Below are 24,518 nucleotides of genomic sequence, written 5' to 3' on the forward strand. Positions count from 1 at the left end.
TCATTTACAGAATGGGGAGCGCCTATGGATTCTATGAAATTTTCATTAACATCTAAATACAAGAAGTATGAGAAGAATCCTACCTTAACATGCTACATGTCACATCTAACACCAGGTGTAGGTATTTGTCAACAAGCAGCTCAGATACAAAATTTAACTTCCATGGGCCATATGAAAAGTGAATTACTGTAACAATTTCATTACTCAAAATGCTTGAATTAAATCTGTCTAAAACATTCTAATGTTCTAATTCAAATTCTGATTTCTGAACTCATATAATTAGATCAAGTTTAAAGTTTAAAAAATTTTAGGCAGTCATTTGAACATGTTAAGAATCAATTAATTTTATTAAAGTAAACAACAAGAAAAAATTGTTCTCGTTAAAACTGTAAAAACATTTTTATCTGCATAAAGCATGCATAGATTCCTTGTTAGTGGTAACTGTGCAAACAAACAGAAATTAAAAAAAAATTGACGCCTGTACTAAACGTGAATGCAACAGGCATCATACGTGGGTGTTTTTGTCCACACGCAGCTCAGATACATTTTTTTTAACTAACCTCGAAAAGTGAATTACTGTTTTAATGAAAAGTGACTGATATTTTAGAAGAACGTTGAGAGAAATATCATATAGTGAATACCTTACACTAAAAATAGACAGCGGTGTTTTTGAACATATATCGGTATATACCTGTATACCCTACTCTCCGTTTAAAACTTTGTTTACATAGGAGTATGGCCACCAATTGTTTACATAATGTTGAGACGAACGATGTTTACTGACTTTTATAAGTTTATTATCAATATTTAATAAATGATAAATACCATTCCCCACAAAACAAGAGTTTCATCTTTTAAATAGCTATTGATATCTATCTGTTAAACATAGAAGACGGACCATTTTTCCGCCAAATTTCAACCGGAAATAAATACATACAATGCAGACATGTGACAAAAAAGTGTAAATATATCAAAGTGAAAGTAGGATTTGTGAGATGGACGTGTCGGTAAACCCAGCAGCGATAAAGTGTATCAGATGACTGGGAAATGTCGTGATTACAGAAACAGATGAAATTATAACACAACTGTAACAGACCACTCTCAAGGTAGTTTATTTCTTCTTGATTGCATGCAACTTGAGCAGTAGACTGGTAGATATTGTGTACACGCCCATTTTTTTCATACAGCACTTTGATCGATCATGACACCCAGTTTGCAGGACTGACAGTCTCTTTGCTATATGATGTAATCATATTATTACATGTGGTAAACCATAGCCGTAAAAACTCGGCTATAGACATATTCAGTAGTAGTAAACATAAAACTGATTGAATAGTGACTTTCATAGCTTGCAAGAGGTTAAAGTATTCAGAGATAAGTACTTTATATTAAACAAGTAGCATATCACATTGAAATATAAATAATTAAGTATTTTTTCATTTCAAGTTTTGATCTGACGATTAATTTCTGTGGAATATTGTGCACTTAACGAGTATACTAGCCTATGCCAAACTCAGATTTTATTAATTACCAAACCTGGTTTTTCCACAAAATTAATTACTATTTTCATTATTGAGACATATCTTTACATAGTTAAGCATATTGTGGAATCAAGTATAATAAATTATTATATTTTAACTTAAGATAAATCGTCTTTTAAATTGTCAGGGAAATATAAAACATATGTGCTTTTGTTAATATTTTACAAATGCACACAGAAAGGGCAAACGTTCATAGAGTCGTGTTCTCATTTGGATTCACTATGTTGTAATACACTGTAGTAGCCAGGTTTTACATATGGTGCACAATCCGGAGGTTGATTACCATTTCGACAAAATACATCCAAATAATAACACTGTTTTGATTATTATTCTGACTGGTGTTTGTTTATATAAGATAATATAATGCAATGTTCAATCCCAAAACCCGTTTCCAGACGTTAATTTATAAATATTGTATAAAAAACAAATTATTTTAGTTGTCATTGAACTGAGAGTTCTTGTTAAGTTGCGAGTTTTGTTTACTATTAATTCATTCAATTATTTGTAAGAGAATTTTTCTTCTAGATTGTTCTCTTTGGGAAACGATATTCCTTTAATTCTTCTGTGTCAAATATATAAAAACTATACCTTTTCAAATATTTGAAAATACTTTCCGTTTGTGGCGTATTCGATAGCTCGTTATTTGGTCTGACGTTTGCAAGATTGAGTCAATTCCCAACGTGGATGCTAAGGAAGAATGGTGAAGAAAACGAACAGTGTTCGAACCCAAAAACTCTACAAATAAAAACAAATAAAACAAATAAGTAAAGAGGGCCATAAAGCTCGGACCCATCGAAATTCCAGAACAGGTGCCTGGGAGAACTAAACATCCGCCATGAACCCTGTATCCTGTATACTGATCAGGTAAACGGAACAATCTGTATAGGTAGTCAAATTCAGTAAAAAAGAAAAAGACCAAACGATTGGCATGAAACAAGTCCAACAGAAACAACCCAATGATAGTTCATAGCTACTAATATTTAGGTCATTATAACGACCATAGAATTTAAAAATGCTGATCGACTTTAAACGAGGTTGTTTTTAAAAATCCCTGTAACATCGATTATGGAAACCCCCTTCGGTTTAAAAACGATTAGAACTTGGAGCATGCTTTTGAGTATCTCGAATAAGTTGAGAGATGTAGGCACTATATGCAGATGAGATCGGAATATTTACAATTGTATAAGGAAAGTTGACGATTTAAAAGTTGAGGTCATTTTCATGTTGTAATTTTTTGTATTTACTACCACCCGTAAATTCGAAAGCCTTTTAAAATGAATATGTGTATAATTTAATATCTTAAATGATTTTAAATAATTTTACATTTTGAAGTAAATGAAAACATATAATACTTTACAATATAAAATTTCATTTCATTTCAAAGATAGAGGAATTGAACAAATCATTTCCTTTGTTCAGAATGATACAAATTCTTTTATACATATCGGCAAAGTACAAATTGTATGTTATTTTCTCAGAAAAAAATCGTTTATTTTCCACTTTGGAAACCATTCTCAGTACAAAAATATATTTGACTGTAAATTGAATAAACTAGAAACCTGTCATTTCCTGACTTAACAAAAGGTGACACTGATGAAATAATTTGTCATATTGTAATGTCTGTATTTACTAACACCCGGTAATGTAAAAAATTACAATATGACATCATCTCGTTTATCATACAATTTAACTTTTAGTGTTGGGCCTTATCAACTACAATCAGTAAAACAACCAAATCTGAAACAGATGTTGCAGACTCTATGGTGTCTTTTATCTCAAGTTCACAACAAGTTCATAGTTAGAAAACAGCGCTTCAGAGCTAATGTTTTTGTTGATGTACCCAAATTTAAAAAAATATTATCTTATCTATCTTTCTCTTATCTTGACCACATAATAGAATGGAAGTAACAATTTTTAGTTGATTACACATCATCGATAAACGTGTATCTAAATGTCAAGTTGAAGGCCACAACAAGTGGATTCTTTTTCTCATGTAAGTGTTTTTGAATTAATTTTGTCGGAAGATTTGGTCCTCGAAGACTGGATAAATGTTGACAATGAGGACTTCTAGCATCCTTTTATTACTAGTACTCAATATCAACTTTATAGTGCTCGTGTGTAGAATCAGATTATTTTTAACAGAGTGATTTTGTTGATGACAAATCACAAGATAGGAAAATGTTCTACTTCCATTTTATTGAAGAAGCAGTTGCCTCTGATATGAAAAAGTTTAGTTTGTAATTTATCGCGAGGAAAATGGTTGCATAAACTAAAGAAAAGTTGTACGTTTTGATGCAAGAGAATTTTGAAAAATTGACGATCTTATTTTGTCTTAAAGTTCTGTTGAGTTTTTAAAGATCCTCATCTGATTTTTAAAAAGGTTAAAATATTCAAATAATGGAATGCAATTTTGAAGAATTTCATCTTCATCTTATGAACGTGAATTGCCTTTGTTTTAAAATCCATTGAAGAAAGAAGTTCGCCAAATCTTGAAAGGAGCAAGTACATTTAGTGTTTTGATTAAGTCGTCGAAATTGTGTATATTCACTTTTTGAAAATATATGATACTCCAAGTAGCGTATCACATAGAAATATAAATAATTAAGTACATGTATTTTCATCATTTCGAGGTTTAATCTGACAATTAATTTCTGTGGAATAGAGTGCACTTAACGAGTATACTAATCTATGCCGGACTCAGATTTTATTAATTACTGGGCCTGGGTTTTCCACCACATTAATTACTATTTTTATTATCGAGCCATACCTTTATATAGTTAAACTTAATATGTAATCAAACATAATAAACAATTCTATTTGTAAGTTAAGATAAATTATCTTTTAATTTGTCAGAGAATATAAAACATATGTGCATTTGTAAATATTTTACAAATGCATTGAGAAAGGGCAGACGTTCATATGGCCGTATTCTCATTTGAATTCACTATGCCAAAATACACTGTAGTAGCCAGGTTTTCCCCAGCTTTGAAGCTAATGAGGAATGGCGAAGAAAACAAACAGTGTTCGATCTCAAAAAACCCATTAATCATGCAAATCTTTGAAGAGGGTATAAAGACACGGACCCATCGAAATTCCAGATCAGATGCATGGGAGTAGTAAACATCCGCCAGGAACCCTATATCCTGTATACTTATCAGATAGACGGAACAATCTGTATACGTAGTCAAATTCAGTAAAAAAGAAAAAAGACCAAACGATTGGCATGAAACAAGTCCACCAAAACAACCCAATGATAGGTCATAGCTACTAATAAGGCCATTATAACATGACCATAGAATTTAAAAAATGCCGACTTTAAACGAGGTTGTTTAAATCCCTGTAACAACGATTATAAAAAAAACCTCTCGATTTAAAAACGATTAGTACTTGGAGCATGCTCTTGAATATCAAATAGGTTTAGAGATGTGGGCACTATATGCAGATGAGAGCGGAATATTACAAATGTATAAGGAAAGTTGACGTTGTAAAAGTTGAGGTCATCTCGTTTTTTCATAAAAGAAGAAGGTATGGTTTCCATACAAATTTTGCCCTGTGATTTTCTAAAAAATGAAACTGGTGTGAAAGTTGAAAACTCATGCTTTTTAAATAATTGAAATTCAATGCAGAAAAATCATACAAGTCATTTTTCTCACATGTGTTTTTAAATGCTAATTATGACGTCATAAACATGTACATTTTCCCGTATTTTTTTAAAAAGTTGCAGAAGACACCAATTTTCAATGGAATTTTCTTTCAGATAACATTGTCCACAGGCACAAAATATCAAAAAATTAACGTGGGCAACGGCTGTGGACACTGTTTTCTAAAGGAAAATTACCCTTGAAATGTGCCATTTTGAGGCTTTTTCTGTTGAAAATAGAGAAATGCTTCACATTAATGACGTCATATTTGCAGAATGGTAAACCTTTATGCCATATCCTTTCCTGATTTATACAAGTCATTTATTTAACTAACATTTAAGCCAGTTTCAGAACTTTTTGATGTCATTACATTTTTAGGGCGCAATAAAGCTTAAATCATACCTTCTTCTTTAGTTATAAGTATTGGTCCTTATCAACTACAGTCAGTAAATCATCCAAATCTGAAACATGTGTTTTAGACTCTGTGATGTCTTTTATTTCAAGTTCACATCGAGCCCTTAGTTGTGTCACAGTTGTAATTAAGTCATGATTATTATTATATTTGCTTTGATGCTTTGCGCAATATTAAGTACGTAATCTGATTGGTGCGCATAGCCAATCGAATACAACCGGTTTTGAAGGTATGTGAGAGCCATGTCCGAGTGTTTTGTTTTGTACATGTGCATTTCTGTTTTTAGCATTTCTTTTACGTCTGATTAATCAGTGACCTAAAATTATATCTCTTTAGAGCTAATGTTTTTGTTGATGTACCTGACATTAAAAATATTATCTTATCTATCTTTATCTTATCTAGTCCACATGTGAATTGGAAGTAGCTTTTTTTTAATTGATAACACATCATCGATAAACGTGTATCTAAATGTCAAGTTGAGGGTCACAGCTAGTGGATTCTTTTTCTCATGTAAGTGTCTTTGAATTCATTTTGTCGGAGGATTTGGTCTTCGAAGAGTACATACATGTACAATGTCATGTAAATGTTGACAATGAGGACTTCTAGCATCCTTTTATTATCAACTTTATAGTTCTGGTGTGTAGAATAAAAAAAGTGATTTTGTTGGTGACAAATCACAAAATAGAATTTTCTACTTCCATTTTTATTGAAGAAGAAGTTGCCTGTCATGTGAAAAATCTTAGTTTGTGTTTCACCGCGAGGAATGGTTGCATAAAGTACAAAAAAGTTTGACGCAATTGACTTTTGAAAATTTTGACGATTTTAAATTTTCTTGAAATTCTTTTCAGTTTTCGAGGATCCATATCAGATTTACCCAACTGAGATATTCTGTAGAACAGTTCACCGGACGTTTCTCTTAAACTTTTGGAATCTAATATATGTAGGGAAGATCGAACCCATTAAAAAGATTTAAATAATGTAATGTGATTTTGAAGATTTCAAATTAAGAGAGTGAATTGCGAGCAAAAGCTGGATTTCGATACCAAGCTCTTCTAAAAACGATTATAACTGTTTTGTTTTGAACATAGTTTATTGATATCAATCAAAAGGATTGAAAACAAGTTCAAAATAACTTAGTGAATTCCTCTCCTTAGATTATAATTATAAGCCTTGCAATCAGTGACGATATTGTATCAAGTCTTGTCAGCTTGGAACCATAACATTTTGTTCATGTAATGTTTTTAATTCTCTGCTCATCTTTTTCAGATGGACGACTGCATATGCCGTGAGGAAGAAGTTCGGGGGATGGGTTTGAATGAGCTTTGTGATCAGCTTGATAAAATGGACGTGGATTATTCCTCACTAGAAGACATTGAGGAAATTCGGGATTTGGTTCTAAAATCAATTAATGAAAGAAGCTCGCCAAATCTTGAAAGGAGAAAATCACAAGTATATTAAGTGTTTTAATTAAATCAGCAAAATAGTGCTTTTTCATTGTTTCTGAAAATATAGGAAACTGTTATTGTGTATTTTTTAACATATTACATAATTCTCTAAAGAACTATTAATGACACTTGAAGGAAGATTCATACAAGTAGGTTTACATTAAGTTTAGTTTTCAGAAAACCAATTACAAGTAATTAAAAGCATAATAAACGGTAAATTAACATGGTGTTACAATTTCGAATGCATGTTTTATGTACATTCATATTGGAAGAACATTTCGTAAATTCACAGCATGTTCACTTGATTTATATACATCATATTTACATGTACGAACATTTTACATTTATAAGTAAATATGTAAAAATTGCACGTTTTGTACATTAACAGGTGTCAAGTGAGGTAATGGGAGAAATGCTAGAGCGAGACGCCAGAATGAGAAAGATAGTGGCGGATCTATACACCTCCTTGATACGCATGCTTGAAATGCCAAACTTTAAGAAGAATCTTGGTACAGAAATGACTAAGGAATATAATGGTTACATCAGTACGGTGGAGAAGTACAGAGAACAGCTAGAGAGACGCCATTGTCCTATTGTCGTAGCCGGTAGGTCTGAAGGACTGCAATCTGTAGCAATATATGTTACATCTTACCCAGGCTTTCAGTAGTTTAATATATATAAATTTTAAAATACAAGTTGTCATGGCTGTTTGTTTATTTGTGTCTTTTAACATTGCATCAATCTGTATCGACATTAAGCATCAATTTCTCTTTCTTGAGGTATATAGATAACTGTACCATCTATTCTCCATAACTTTTAGGAAAAACAAAAAACAAGCGCAAAAAAAATAACAAACAGACAAACAAACAAAAAGACAAAAAAAAAAAAGCAACACAAGAATCCTCTTAATTTATTCTGCAATTTACATAGATATTTAATTTTTTCAATAATATCCTTATTTTTTGTTTTTATATAAATGTACTTTATTTTGGTATAAGGAGAAACAGGAGCGGGGAAATCGTCCTTGTTAAATCTCATTATGGGAGAACATGTGCTTCCGCGCCAAGTCTTAAGTTCTACCTCCACCATTTGTCAAATATTCAACAGCACCACCAAGCGAGCTGAAGTCATTAAGACGAATGGAGAAAAAATTTTTCTCAATGATGTCTCTGAAGCTAAACTTTCCAAGTACGTCAGTGTGGACCGGTCCGGAGAATCAACTGAAAAATACAAAGAAGTCAATATTTACTGGCCCCTTCCAATGCTGCAGGTCAGTTGACTGATCACGTGACTTATTTAAAGTTTTTGCACAGAGTACAGTAGTCTTGTTCTTACAACGTCTAGAGAGCGTGAATCTGGGGAAATAGGGCCAATTTAAGTTTAAAATAATTATAAATCAAATTGCATGGGGGTGAATTGGATGGGTTATTGCCAGTATATAATTGTTATGATTTTCATTAAATAAAATTTCCATAGGAACACGCCACGATTGTTGATACACCTGGTATAGGAGAAAATGAAGAGATGACTGAGGTCCTACTCAACTTTCTTACGGAAGCTGTAGCTTTTATTTACGTCATAAACACGACAAACGCCGGAGGGGTCCAAGACGACAGGGTATTTATATTTCTGTTTCGTATATATTTATGAAATGCGATAATGACAAGGAGCACACGGCGGAAATGACCGGTCAGCAGGGGATGCTCACTCCTCCTTGGCACCTGATCCCACCTCTGATGTTTCGGAGGTCCGTGTTTGCTCTACTCCTATATTTGTATTGTTTTATGGTCATTTATATTGAATACTGTTCGTTTTCTCTTCTATATCCTTCATGTGGAGATCATACCAAACTGTAGTTAAGCTCAAAGGTCCATTCAAACTAAACAACTCAGAACATAGCATACACAGACCTCTAAAGCATCCCTTGCCGACCTGCACACCCACCGTATACTCCTTGATATGATCCAGAAAAATTCTGTGTGTAAATATTAGCCTAACAATTAATATGAAAGTCATCAGTCAGCATTGTATGTGCTTACTAGGTCATTGGATCCACCACCATAGATATTTTTCCATAAAATATATTGCATGAAATCACAAAATATATTTTATGAAATTTATTTATTCAATATTATTATTATTATATCGTAATATTGATGAAATATTCTATATTTATTATGAATACACGTATTTTTGTGTGGTTGTATGAATATAGGAAACATACATGTTGTAATATTGGCCACATTTTTTAAAAATATTTTTCTTACTCATCATGATGTACACATCAGTTAAGAAATTAAAACAAAGACTCTATACAGTAATTAAAAAGTCATATTCAATGAAATTGATTATCCTTTACAGCTTGTAAGAATATTTCAAAAACAGAAAGAATTCGAAAATATGGGCCGCTTACAGCAATTTGATCCTGAATGTGCAATCTTTGTTTGTAACAAATGGGACCAAGTTCCAAAAGAGGAAGAGAAGAGAGTATTGGAAGATATTGCAAGAAAACTGAAGACCCACTGGCCCACCAGGCGTGACGTGAACATTACAGAACAGATGTTTAAAATGTCCACGACAGAGGTATGAAGACGAAATGTACTGGTAAAATTGAAGATTTTGACTTGAAAAGAATATATTTGCCTGAGAAAGATGCATGCGAATTATCTGACGATTAGTCATTTTAAGGGGCTTATGTCATCATGCTTTATAATTCAGACTGTATAATGACATTTAAAACATTTCAATATGTGTAAAGTGTTATTGAAATTATGAATGTTAAAAGAACAAGAGGCCAACGGGCTTATAGGTCACCTGAGTATCCCGTAACAACTTTCCAACAATTGAATTTGAATCATATTTTAAACCAGAGGCCATGAAATTCACATCTTTGAAAGAGACAACATTGCTTATCATCATTATACACTTAGCATGCTTACTTTGGTTACTAAATACCCAGATGTAGATCAGATCAACAAAGAGAAAATAAATTTCTATTTATAACCAGTTGTGCACCCCATCCCACAGAAACCACTGACCCTTGGGCCACAATTTCAAAATTTTGGAAATTTTATCATGAATTTTATTTCATCATAAATTGTTGATCGATATCAAAGTGCAGATTTCAAAGCATTAATTTATATTCAGACTATGAACCCTCCCCCCACCTCCCCCCTCCAAATATGTCTGACCCAGGGGCCCGGAAATTAACCTTTCTGGAAGAAACAGCTTTCTTCATCATAAATATATACTTACATCATTGGCATAATACCCAGGAGCAAAGGAAAAGTTTTTCAAAGAATTCATATCCATTTTCAGCATATAAACATTAGAGCCCCGTCTTAACACATGACGCTCTGATCCAGGGACCATGAGCAGAGAAGAAGAATTTCAAAGAATTTATGTGCATTTTCACTATATAATTTATATAGCCCGGCCCAAGCACTAGAAACCCCTGACCCTAGGGGCCATGAAATTCACAATTTTGGAAGAGGCAGCCTTATTCAACATAACTCCGCACTTAGTTAGTTTTTCTAATGCCCATGGGCAGAGAAGAAGAATTTCAAAGAATTTATGCATTTTCACTACAAAGTCTATATAGCCCCGCCCTACCACTAGAACTCTTGCCCCTGGGGTCATGAATTTCACAATTTTATTAGAAGACTCAATGCTGATTACAATCATACCAACATTTTGACTGCTTGATGTCCAGTAGTAAAGAAGAAGATTTTTAAAAATTGCACTAATTTTAGTGGTTTTGGCCCCACCCCAGGCCCCAGGGTTGCAGGGTCCATGAAATTCACAATTTTTGTTGCCTATCACCCATAGATGCTATATGCCAAAATTGGTTGAAATTGGTTCAGCGGTTTCAGAGAAGAATTTGAAAATGTTGAATTGTTAACGCACGACGAACGACGCACGACGACGGACGAAAATAGATAGCAATAGGTCACCTGAGTTTACTCAGGTGACCTAAAAATCAGATAATTCTAATAAGCTCTATATATATATACAGCCAGAAAAATGGGATATTTTTAAAGATGTACCTGATAACCTGTTTTACTGAAGATTTTTTATTCGAGGTATGCATATTAAATGGGGAAAAAAACTCAAATATACCAACACGGAAGAAAAAACACAAACGTTGCTGGATTGAACAAGTAGTTCACTAAGTTCCTCACTTCACTTAAATGCTTCTGTAACTCATTTGATCCTTTGGATCACACTTGACACATACATGTATGTTTCATTAAAAGATTTTATTTAAAGTATGAAACTTGTGTAAAATTATCATTAGATCTAGATAAATTTAAACTTACGTTTAAAATTATTAATGTCACAAATATGCACGATACATTTCATTGAAAAAACACGATGCTCTTTTATCCCATCTATCTAACCACGCATTTTGATGCAACTTCAACAAAAAGGGATAAAAATCTTTTAGAAAGGTTAAACGACATGCCATGCAATAATGATGGTGCATATGTAACTGGATTTAAATAAAAAAAAGAAACTTGCAAATGTACAGTAAGACATTTTTATGGTAAACAAGTTTGATAAATAACTGTGTTATACGTAAGCATAAACGTGATTTATGAACCAATGATCAAACAGCTGGTGTGATCAGACCGCAGTTATGATAAGGCTGTCCAAAGGCTTAAAATGCCTTAAAATATACATTTTCTTTTAAGCTAGATTTTAATTTCAATATGTAATCCTTGATTGAAATTCAAGTTAGATAATAGTTTAATCAGGTATAATAAAAAAGCATTTTTGTGATGTCATATGACCGTGTTGATAACGTGACGGACATTTACGATATTCCTAAATGTTGTACAAAAATCGCTTCTGCACAAGTGCAAAACAAATTTATTGTGCAATGTTTGTTACATAGATCAATTTATCGTGAACTCTGGTAAATAGAAAATGCTGGGGGCAGATTGATTTTTTACTTCATAAGAAAATATTTTACGAGAAAAATCTTTTTACTTCGTAAGAAAATAATATACGAGAAAATCAACTTACAAACATCAAAAAGGGTATTTTCCACACTTCATCGCAATTTATACAAAAATGGATAAACTACACACAATCCACCAGCAAAATTCAGTTTGAGGACTTACTTCTCTTAAAGATTCACCCCGAATATCTTCAATTTATCCATGTTCATCACTTGTGCCAGACCAATGTTAACACGATTCACAAATGTTTTAGCTATTGTTTAAATGTGTGCATATCGGACAAACGAAAGGAAGAGGTGTATTAAATTTCAAATGTTCAACATCAGAACAGCACACTGGAGCTTAAAATACAATCCCAACACATGAATTAAACAACAACGCCCCCCAAAATCTACATGTCATGTAAAATTATTACACTTTCTCCATCATGTCAGCTCAAGTATGCAGTGATTGACGTCATATTCTATTATGACGTCATATCTTTGTAGTTCAGAGAAGTTAGTACAGTTAAAATATTTAACGGACAACACTATCCTTGCCGCGACGGCAGGGAGGTGCTCACTCCTCCATGGCACCTGATCCCACCTCTGATGTTTTATAGGTCCTTATTTGCTTTGCTACAGTTTTGTACTGTTTAATGGATTTTTGAGCCTGAATACTATTTGTTATCTTTATGTATATCATTCCACATAAGGTTATAATCTATGTCATTTTTTAAAAATCAAATATACATATTACCATTCGCGTAACTTATTCAATACACTTTAATAAAAAAAAACTTTTGACAGGATTTAAGAAGAGCTGATGCTGGGCTCGGCTACACAGATAAGTTTAAGAGTCTACTCTCTGGTATTGATCGCCTGGTTGGCGCCAGTTTGGAGAGAAGAGTCAGGAGACATGTAGAGTAAGGCTAGATTTAGGGATCTTTCACAGATACAATGTAACTATCTCACCATGGTATCCAGATTTTAATATACAGTAAAACATTGTCTTATCCTAATGTTTTGCATTCAAAATGTTGCTAATAGCGATGGAAAAATTTAGGGAACGACTTTACTTTACCGGTCCCCAGAAAAACGCGCTAAAATGTAGTGTCGCCGAAAGCGACTTCAGTATATATGAGATCGAGTGAGCGATCGAAAAAAGAATTAAATACAAGGTTTTTCGGCCTTTTGACCCCAAAATTGAATTCTACGGTTAAAAGTTTGGTTTAAAACTCTGTTTTTAAACAAAGTTTTCAACCTCGTTCTCTGAAAAAATTAATAAATATTGTTTATTCATGGAAAAAATCGACACAGAATTATTCTGAACGAAGCGCGTGCGGCGCATGCTTAGTGTCATTTCTTTCGGACTTTGCCAATCTTCCATGTAAACAAACGAAGGAAATGCCTATGAATCTGAATTATGAGCTTTGAAAAATTACAGAAACAACTGAATTTCTTAACTAAAAGAACGATTCACTAACCCTAATCCATCGGATGGTATGCAAGGACTAGGACGTTCAGACGAAATCTCCCGGGCAGATGCTAAACTAAACCTAATCAGTCGAATAATGTGCGAGGACTAACCCTAATCTCTCGAATGGACGCGAGACTAACCCTAATCAGTCGAATACTAGTGCAAGGACTAACCCTAATCTCTCAGGTGGGTGCAAGACTAACCCTAATCAGTCGAATAGTGTGCAAATTTAACCCATTTCAGTTGATTGACGTAGTTGTTACGTCATAGTCCAATGAGCGCGAGGATCTTGCGGATCTGGGGACCGGTAAAGTAAAGTCTACCCAAATTTAGTTGCCATATGTAAATGTCATGCCTTCCAAATGTTGCTACATGTAATAAAGATGGAAACTTTAGGTTTCTGTTGCAAACTCATTTGATTAAAATGTTTCTAGTCCTGTTTAATTCCATTAGTTGGTATCCAGTTTAGATTAATATATATATCATGATTTTTAATTTATTGAATTCTTTGTAACATTTGTGCTTTTACAAATTTGTGTAATATAAAAATTTAATCAAATACAGGAATTTCTGTTCTATTTTCTAAATTATGACAAATATATTACATAGATTTAAAATTTTTATTTAATTCTGTACTCGGTGTATGGTCTTGAGGCCAGTTGTACATTATTTGACATATTTTACATACAAGCAGACTCTTTATTCCAGCTGGCTACAGATTTTTCTAGATAGACTTCTTGTGAAAGTTATAGCCAGAATAAACGCAACAAGAAAGAATCAAGAAGAAAGAGAACAAATGAAAATTGAAGTGGAGAGGAGATTGAAGACATTAAAAGACGAAACAGAGGATGTAAGTAGAAGAAGTAAAAAATAGCAATATTAGTAAAGTAAAAAATGTTAATCGAACACCTATTTAATCTGTTTTTCCAAATCATGATTATCTCAATCATACAAGAAACACACGGCAGGCGTGACCGGTTGGCAGGGGATGCTCACTCCTCAATGGCACTGTATCCAACCTTTAATGTTTTAACCGTCCGTGTTTGTTCTGCTCCTATTTTGTATTGTTTAGTGTACATTTTAGCTTGAATATTGTTCGTTATCTCCATATATTTCATTTCTCTAAATCCCAACCTTTGTTTTCATTCCCAATAAAAAAATATTTTCCTAGTTCTTAAAGCTGCTTAAACCCCTGTCTTGTCTTTTTAAACACAAAAGATGTCTCCTTGGGTATTTTTGGAATAGAAATCTGTCTCTTTTTATCTTTTATTTGCCCCCCTTTTTTTAAAATCTTGTGTAATCTCACACATGTTCAAGGCTTTAAATTTTAAATGGGTTTATTTGGAGGAGAGTGGGGTTAAATTCTAGGTTTCAATTGCAGTTTAAGGAGACGGATCGCTTTTCCATAAAATATTACTATTAAAACAAAATGAAAGATTACACCAAATACTTCACTTTCAAATAAGATTTCAGGAAATATTAGAAACATCATATAATACAGAAAATAAAATTTTTGCTCTTTATGTAAATAAAGAAATGTCTTTCTTCATGCCATATTATACACTTTAGGTGAAAAATAGAATGGAATTAGCAGCAGAGCTGAAATGCAAGCATATTGCAGAAAAACTAACAGATCACCTTAACAATCAGGAAACCAAGAACCGGATGTTTAAATGGCAAAAGGGTAAGTAAATTTGCTGAATGTTATTAGAATGATATACTCGTATACGATTTGTAATATTATTATTAAAAAGAAAACCATGGGAGACCATAAATAATATACCCCTTGATAATTAATATCATAATTAAACAAATTTAGAAAGATTTGAAAAATATCTATCTTATATTTTAAATTTACTGTATTTTGATTGCATACATGAATATATATATAATGTTTTAATACTGATAATTACTGTTAATTTCTTTACCCTTTTACACTAAAATAGCTAATTTTCAATGTCATTATATGATATTTCTCTTCACGTTATATTCTTTACTTACAGATGATCTGCCAGATGACAATGATTTGGATCTTATCAAATATAAATCAAAACAAAAAATACAAGATAAAATCAACAGTGAAATCGTCCAGTGGTGTCAAGAAAATGACATTGAGGGAACCTCCTCGCACCTGTTTGATTTGTTCATCAAAGAATGTAAATTAATTAAAGGAAATTACACAGAAATAGACCAAATCATTCAAGGAATTAAACCTCCAATCGCTGATGGGAACGTTCCCCAGGCAACCGAGAACTCATCTGATTTTGATGCATCAAAGTCAAGGTCCATCTTTCCTTTACAGGAACGCATTGCCCTTGCCGCTTTTGCCCCTCTGTGGCTGCCGTTGGTAATTGGGGCTAGTGTTTTGGCACTTCCTGTGGCTATCGGGATGCTTGTCAAAGACGTCATAGAAGAAAAACAGAAAATAAAGCATTACAGAGAAAATAAATTATCACATATTTTAAAATGGGCAGAAGAAGAATTGAAATGTTACAACACTGATCTTATTTTTAGTGGTTTACAACAGACATATTTAAAAGATTTCATGTCCAGCATAAAACTGGTCTGTAAAGATATTATTCCTAAACAAATAGAGGCTGATGAAGAACTTATAGAAAATATAGTGAAAGAAAGCCGAGATTCACAGACTGTTAGACAAGAATACACACCAGTTGAACAAAAATGCAAAGAAATAGTTGGAGAACTTCTTTGTTTTAAGTTGCAACATCTTTCAGAGTGCCAACCACGCATTATAAAAGAGCTAGTGCCTTTGGGAAGAGGGGCATACTCTAGTGTTTTGTCATGTGACGCAGAGATCGGACAAAAACAAATACGTTGCGCAGTGAAGAAAATGGCGTCACCATTACATGCAGAGAACATTTATCTTCATCTTACTGAGGCAGCAAATCTTAGGTATAATTAAAAAAGTATGGTCTTAATGAATAAATAGATAAGAATAAAAATAAAAATGAATAAATATTAATCTTCATTCGAGGCAACAAACCACATATTTATTTAAAATATTTGAAACTATCAAAAAGATAAATAATAAATTAAATAAAAAAATAATGCACAGCTCGTATGTTTTCTAGCAAAACACAGAATACGTGGGGTGATCAAAAAGATCGCGAACTACCTCTATATCTACAAAACCACAACTCAGATTTTAAAAAAATTTGGTACCCACATAGCCATATACAAGTTCTATAAATAGCATTTGCTGAATAAGGTTTTACTCCTTGTTTGTGACGTCACAATGTGAAAATGACGTCACTACACAGGACACTTGTGACGAAAACTGGTTGTCTCAGTCGTACTCGTTCAAAAAATGACTGTAAATTTTATGGTATATCTTAGAAATCCCCTTGAGGTAGCGTATGGTAATTTGTACACAGTTTAATAGGACAATTGACTCACTATTAATTCCATCAATGATTAGATAGATCGTTTTAGTGAAGGAAGACAGATGTTTAAAAATGATACTTGTTATGTTGCCCAGTGAAAGCAAGTTTGAAAAGAGATGCGTTTTAATTAAGCAATTTGCTATCAAAGGCCTCCAAATTACACTTTGGAAAATAGTTGAATATTTCAACAACAATATAATAATTTAATACCTAAGATATCGTTTACTTTAGATTTTAAACATATTAGATAGGATAAAAAAAAAAGGCACCAATTCTCTATCCACCTTGAATAAACCAACATTTCACAGAAGATTTGGGTTTTGATAGTCGCCATGTTTATTTTTGGAAAGGATATTCTTATCCACCCATTCTGTTGTCGAGCTTTGACCATGACTGACAAATGAACTGTTCTTGCTATAAAAATCAACTTACATGGAAAGAAATATAAAACTCAGAAAAATCTTTCAGCTTTTGTGACAGAACGCTCCGGAGGGGGTCACATGACAGCCTTTATCACGTTTTTAGCGCATGAGCAGAACGGTAACAGATGTGCCTTAAAATCGGAGAGGATTGATTTAAAATATAACCAACATTGGAACCAAATATTCTTTTTGTTGTGGAAGTTATTCAATTAGTTTGCGAACTGTTTGATCACCCCTCATATATACATTTACATTCTTTCTCCGAGGTATCGGCAAAAGAGGGGTGCACAGGGGGTGTGACCTGTCGAACGGGGTGAAGGGAATGCTCACCCCTACATTGCAGCTGTATTCTGATGTCTATATTTGTTCACAATTTGTATTGTTTATTTTAGCATGAGTAATGTTCGTAATTTTCAATTTTTTTTAATACAGAGTAATATGTTTTAAAATCATCAAAAATATTTTGATTTGCCACAGAGACTTTCAACATGAGAATATCGTCAATTGCTTTGGGATCGCCATTGAAACAGATCGGCAAGAAAGAAGATACCTACATATTTTCATGGAAATGTGTGACTGCTCACTGGAAGACCTTGTTTTGTGTTACGGCCATCCAATGGAACTCTGCAGTTGTAACAAACTGCGAAGAAAAACATGTCATTTATTCAAAGAAAATGATAGAGACAGCCAGGAGTTCCTCGATGAGTGGGCCTTTTTTCTGAAAATGTTGAAAGGCATATTGAACGGTCTGGTTTACCTACATGACAAGGATTTCGTTCACAGAGATCTTAAACTGTCAAACGTTCTGGTGTGTTTGCCTTATTCAGCATTGTTTTCTTATTAGAATTCTAAAATTAATCAGAAACCTTAAATTCTAAACAATTGAAAAGCATTAAAAACCAGCTAATTTGGAGTAATTAACAATGCTTATAAAAATGTCTGTGAATTCTTAAGGCGATAAACATTTAACCATAATAATAAATTCTTCAAACTTTTTCATTAAAATAGATTTTATTATATGAAAGAACCTTGAATCATATTGAGATGCTTGGGAATTATAATCGTTATGTTAAAAAGTTCTATTCCAAGCTTTATTTTGAGACTCTACAAGTGCAATAATAAATCTAAGAGTTATCTATTCTGGTTGAGGAGCATTGGGTATTATACCGACACAAGCTGTGCAGGTGAAGATAAAGAACATTTAGTTTTAATTTTCTTTTCTAATATGACATGGAACATAAATAATACATGTAAATGTTACAGGGTTTATTGCATATTTCTTCTGTATCTGATAGGTCAAGGATAACACAGCTAAAATCGCAGACATCGGTCTGTCTAAACCAGGAAATTTACTCACTGGAACAATCATAGGAACCCCTGTTACCATGGCACCGGAAGTGTTCGAAGGACAGATATATAATACGTCAGCAGATATTTTTAGTCTCGGTATTATGGTTTGGGAAATGTGGTACGGTAGAAAGGTTTTTAGCGAGGATGTTTATCGTGACGTCATAACGAATTATCAGTCCGTAAAGGTAAGTCATATCCTACATAGGTATGTTTTCTACAATGAAAGTACATTTCTCATTCTGAATTTAGTAATCCTGAGTCCTTATTATGTGTACTGATAAAATTAATAGTGTTTTTGAATTTTAATACGTCAGTTGAAAGGAATATTAATGAAACTGACAGTAAAGTTAAAAGAACACTGTACACTCATCTGTAAGTGTCTATAAATAATAAGTTGATCTAATCTGTTATTGCCAATAAACACTTATTCATTTATGGTTATTAAGGAAGTTGATACAAACAAAAAAATGGATGCATGGATTGGTATATTTTTTTTGGCCTAATTTCATTGAAAATGATGCAAAAAATAAATTTCTAGAATATAAAGAAATTGAAAACTTTTTATGATGTTATAAACTCATCCTCAAACCATCCTTATTAATCTTTGCAAATATTTTTTACTTCAAATCCCAATTTTGTGAAAATATGAATAAAAAATCAAAATTTACGCGGTGAAACTTGTTTATTTTACTCATTAATACATGACTCAAGTTGTTATTATCAATATTTTGACATAAGTTTATATATAAATATATGATGATTGACAGTTTGAAAAAAATGAAAGCACTAAAAAGAAAGCCTTCAACGAATAGAAGATGATTGGTGATTAAAAAATGTAGGCGAAAGTGGGATTCTTGTCTGGTTGATGACTAAAGATGATATATATATATAAAGTGAATTTGCTTATTTCATGTATTTGATTTAATATATCTACATGATACAGATGCAAAGGATCTTCTTCTCACTATCGTACAACTTTGACTAGAAACGTAAAGCGAGTTTAAAATCTAGAAAGGGAGATATTTTTGGCGTGCCTAGAAAAAAAATCTCCCTTTCTGCCTTTAAAATTACTAATGGAGAGAACATTGAATTTAATTCTTTTTTAGGAAAAAAAGACTAAAAAAAATTCTGAAATTGAAAACTATGGACGCAAGTTTTAAAATATATAAAATAATTTTCTACATAATTGTTAGCGTTTGAAAGCTTCCAATCTAGGGACGGATTTGAAAAAAAATGTAACGTGATATGACTACTTCACAATAAGTGATAATGAGGAAAAAAAGAGATGAATTAAAGCAGTATTCCAAAAAAATTAAATTAATAAATATTCATTAAATATTCATTAAAAATCTCAACAAAAAATGTGGAAATTTGGATTAGTCAGTAGTATCATCTGATAGATCTTATATCATGGTGAATCTTTTTAAACAAAAAGAAAAAAAAAACATTAATCTTATGAAATGGATTAGTAGGCATTAAATGATTGGCAACAATACCCTATAAGCAGAATTTTTGGCGGGGATTTTATTTTGGCATTATTAGCGAGGGTGCTGAGATCGCTAAAATTGAACATCGCTAAAATTAATTGTTTTACAATTGCAATGGCTTATTTAGTGAGCATTTTGAAAATCGCTAAAATTACATCTCGCTAAAGATAAAAATAAATAACCAGTTGTTAAGGTCAAATCGCTAAATTTGCGTCTCGCTAAAATTTCCACTAATACGGTATTTTCAGCCCAAACAAACATTTACATGCCCCCCAAAAAACTTCACAGAAAAGGTTGATTAAAGTTATTTTATTGATTATATTCTCCAGTTCTGACACAGGTGCGACAGTCAGCCTAATATCTACCGAACTGATGAGTAGAATTCCAGTAGAGAGAATTTGAAAAAAAAATGTAACGTGATATGACTACTTCACAATAAGTGATAATGAGGAAAAAAAGAGATAAATTAAAGCAGTATTCCCAAAAAAATTAAATTAATAAATATTCATTAAAAATCTCAACAAAAAATGTGGAAATTTGGATTAGTCAGTAGTATCATCTGATAGATCTTATATCATGGTGAATCTTTTTAAACAAAAAGAAAAAAACATTAATCTTATGAAATAGATTAGAAGGCATTAAATGATTGGCAACAATACCCAGTTAAAAATCTTTATATTTACATTACACTTGTTTTTACATATAAAGTGAAGGGATATATATTGCATTTAAAACACCATAACACGGGAAGGGATCAAAAGGTTAAAGGATGCGTTTTATTTTGAGGTCATAACGTTGAACTCTGTGGAAGTGCAACGCACTAAAGCGCTAGTCATTTTGTTTGCACACACTGTTGCAGTGATGAGACTATATCTTTCAAAAAATAACGATTCACTGGTTAAATGTCAAAGGAAACTAGAATGACATATGCTGACCTTGCATATAGAGTAGATGTGTCAAATTCGAAATGTCATCTTGAATCTTTGAAATTATCATTAACTTTTAATACAGGGTTCTCCTGGGGCCGTTTATCAGGGAAGCCAAACACCAAAGGACAAGGTAGGGTAAGGGCTGAAAATTAATCTGGCCCCTTATTTGATGTAAAAATCAGAACACTGGTAAAATTGTGATGGTTTGTAGTTTAGAACTTAAAATGATGCTTGCTTTAAAACCAGCACTTAATTGAATTCAAACCTTACAGGGAGGCCACAAGAGGTTGCAGAAGTTGGACATTTTCCCGAATTTCCTCAATTCTGGTGGAATTTCTTCGGAAAACATAGCGCGCAATGATTCCTATCTGAGATTTTTATACATAACTGCATCTGATACTGGTATAAAATATGTATAGATTTGGTTGATAGGCAAGTTTGTGCTCTATGTTTTCCGAAATAAAATGTGCAATGAAATTGATGAAAATTTGCATCAAAATGAGAAAAATTAAAAATTGACCTATTTTCTGACCTCTCTGTGACCTCTGTGTATTCCCAAACTTGGAACCAATACTCATTTTGTGGCAGGGATGACAACAGGTTTTTATTGATAGACTGTTGCATCATTTTAAAAGACACCCAATGTCAGGGGCCAAAAAGGGGTGTTAGCCTATCTTGTCCTTTACTTTATAAAAATTTAATACAAGCAAACAACTTCAACAAATTCACAATACATGCAATATAATTTTAATGCTACTCTTCTTTTAGAGGTAGTTTAAAAGAAAAAACAAATTTGCAATTGCAACAACCCATGTTTGCAGCTTAAATCCAATACCTTGCTTAGCTGTAAATACTCAACTACACAGACTATGTCACAAATTGCTGAAATAACACATATTACATACAGAATAAATGTCTGCAACAAATTTAATTTACACCAACTGTGCCACAGCATAGGTAAAATCAGATGTCTACAAAATACTTAGTAACTTAACAGAATCTATTATCTGTACACATATATATATATATATATATATATATATATATATATATATATATATATATATATATATATATATATATATATATATATATATATATATATATATATATATATCAACACGCGATAGCAGAGGCAACTTTCTGCAACCAAATAAGATGTGCACAACTTGTTAGAAACTACACATTATAATTGATATTGCATATCCGAATGTCAATTTGTTAACCAAATGAATACACTTGCACATTAATGAACAGAATGTGCTGAAACTACATACTATAACGGAAGCAGCCATAGACCCCATTCTCAAATAGGTGAATGAACAAAGCCTTTAATTGTAACAAAGTAGTAAATAACTTGCTGAATATGATGGAGAAAATTTTTATTGACCATCTTTTAAGGTGGATACCATCAGGTAAGAAAAGCGATGAGTCACCGTCTGAAATTTCAGAATATTTGTTGTAATGCCCATTAAGAGATTTCACCAAAGTGTCAATCTTACTGTTCACTCGACGCCTAATAAGCTCTGTCGCCCCATGCTTCTCTTCACCCCGCCATACTATTGGAAACATATCCTGAATTTTTCTTACTGCCCTTACCGTATGATGCCGCAACTCTATTGAAAGTCTGCACCCTATTTCATTACCACCGCAATGAATAATTAAATATGTGGCTTATGTAACCTACAAACCTATGTTAAATAGTTGTCAATGTATTATTAGTAGCATTAAATTTATCAATCATTTTCCAGATAATTTATGCTATTTGTATTTGAAATCAATAGTGATTCGAAGGTGCTGTGGTTTTCAATTTATTTCGGGGCTCCCTCGCGAATTTGGTCGCGAATTGACAGGGAATATTAGTGCTTCACGCAATTCTTGCCCAACAGAAAAATTTGAAAATATTAAATGATGAAGAACCCTTTAATATACAATAAATATGACAAGAAACCTCCTTTAAGAATTATTCTCGATTTTTTTAAATTTGGAGAGAAATCCTCACACCTTAATTAAAGTATAATATTATTTTTATCATGATTAAATGTTCCAATTATTTAAAATACCTTGCTAATTAAATAATATTTTTATTTTCATAATGATATTAAGTTCCCTACTCAAATTCTCTTTATTTTCATCCAGGAACACGTAACAGGAGGTACCCGACCTACGTTTGACCATAAGTACCCACCACCGTCAGGTATACAGACATTTATAAGTGACTGCTGGGCCGCCGAGGCAGGCCAGAGGCCTACAGCACGGAAGCTTTTGAGTACACTCGGTCAGATTGAGGACAGTACATGTTAACTCTGTAAAAAAGTACAAAGATGGGAAAAATACTCATTTATTAAATATAATGGGAAAAAAATGTATCTTTTGAATAATGATGTGTGTGTGTGTGTGTGAGAGAGAGAGAGAGAGAGAGAGAGAGAGAGAGAGAGAGAGAGAGAGAGAGAGAGAGAGAGAGAGAGTTATGGTGATAAATAACTAGTGTAGACCTATATGGTTTAAGACATTTATTTTAAATATTTTTTTGATAATAAAAAATAAACTATTTACAATGTTTGTATGATTGAGTACATTGATCTATAATCCAAGCAGGATATGAATATACGTGTAATACTTTTCCGTAAGAATAGACAAACTCAGTAATCGGATTAAGGACAGTGTAAGCCACCAGGATGTTTATCTATCTTGGCAAATGGGATGCCGGTACAGGAAAAGTAGCTGAACTTTGCTTAAAACAAATGAAAAATGATATTTGAACTTAAAAGACGAACTCTTCAGAGCGGAGATTTTCCGAGCAAGGAGAGAGTCACAACAGTGCCGCTATATGAACCACTATACAAGCAACAATTCTTAATTGATTTAACTTTTTCCAATCATTTTCGTCTTGATGGCATACATCTGCCTAGTCAGTATGGTGTCATGACCAGGATTAGCGAAGTAAAAGAACAAAAAGATGAGGTATTGTTTTCTTTAATATTTTGTTTTAGTCGACCAATTTAGTTGATATTCTAATTGCCAGAAACTGAAAAAAAGTGAATGACATAACTTGTGATTGAACGATTGAGAACTATTTTTCATTTGCAATATATAGCTGTTCATAGTCAGGTCAAACAATGTATACACCCTAGTATCTGGGAAATTTAAGAGGACGAATGACATTGAAAATATGTTACTTATAAAGAATCTGTGATATTCAATTACAACATATATTACAAGATATTTGTATGAGGCAGAAATCTTGAAAATAGATTTACCGCAATAACTACTGTGCAGCTTGCATTTGCATTCAGGAGAAAGATGAGATCCAATGATATTTTACAAATATTTACTGAAAGAATTTTACAAATCGCAGAGGATGCATACAGGTCTGAATATTTAGGACATAGAATTACTTAAACACTTTTGATTGAGATTTTTACTGATTGTTTAGTTTAGTCATGACTTATTAAAATTGTTTGT

At 32.6% G+C, this 24,518-nt stretch overlaps 1 protein-coding gene across 1 annotated transcript; it reads left to right on the top strand.

Moving 5' to 3' along the window:
- The first annotated feature begins 947 nt into the window (after window positions 1-947).
- LOC134240037 (bacterial dynamin-like protein) lies at window positions 948-23,507 on the top strand. The gene is made up of 13 exons (XM_062722152.1): window positions 948-1,106; window positions 6,861-7,043; window positions 7,428-7,644; window positions 8,038-8,309; window positions 8,516-8,656; window positions 9,401-9,622; window positions 12,792-12,907; window positions 14,170-14,311; window positions 15,031-15,145; window positions 15,465-16,374; window positions 17,765-18,095; window positions 18,583-18,822; window positions 23,193-23,507. The coding sequence occupies exons 2-13, from the start codon at window positions 6,861-6,863 to the stop codon at window positions 23,355-23,357; spliced, it is 3,054 nt and encodes a 1,017-aa protein (XP_062578136.1). The 5' UTR covers window positions 948-1,106; the 3' UTR covers window positions 23,358-23,507.
- Window positions 23,508-24,518: the final 1,011 nt, after the last annotated feature.

Source organism: Saccostrea cucullata, unplaced genomic scaffold (genome assembly GCF_032062105.1).
Source record: "Saccostrea cucullata isolate Sc308-1 unplaced genomic scaffold, CSIRO_AGI_Scuc_v1 ctg982, whole genome shotgun sequence".
Classification (NCBI taxonomy): domain Eukaryota; kingdom Metazoa; phylum Mollusca; class Bivalvia; order Ostreida; family Ostreidae; genus Saccostrea; species Saccostrea cuccullata.

What these genes read in the sequence shown, in the direction of transcription:
- LOC134240037 (XM_062722152.1), top strand. Translation starts at nt 6,861, where the DNA reads ATGGACGACTGCATATGCCGTGAGGAAGAAGTTCGGGGGATGGGTTTG. An exon ending in TTAAAATGTCCACGACAGAG is followed by an intron (nt 9,623 to 12,791) that starts GTATGAAGACGA and finishes AACTTTTGACAG; the next exon opens with GATTTAAGAAGAGCTGATGC. An exon ending in CGAATTATCAGTCCGTAAAG is followed by an intron (nt 18,823 to 23,192) that starts GTAAGTCATATC and finishes ATTTTCATCCAG; the next exon opens with GAACACGTAACAGGAGGTAC.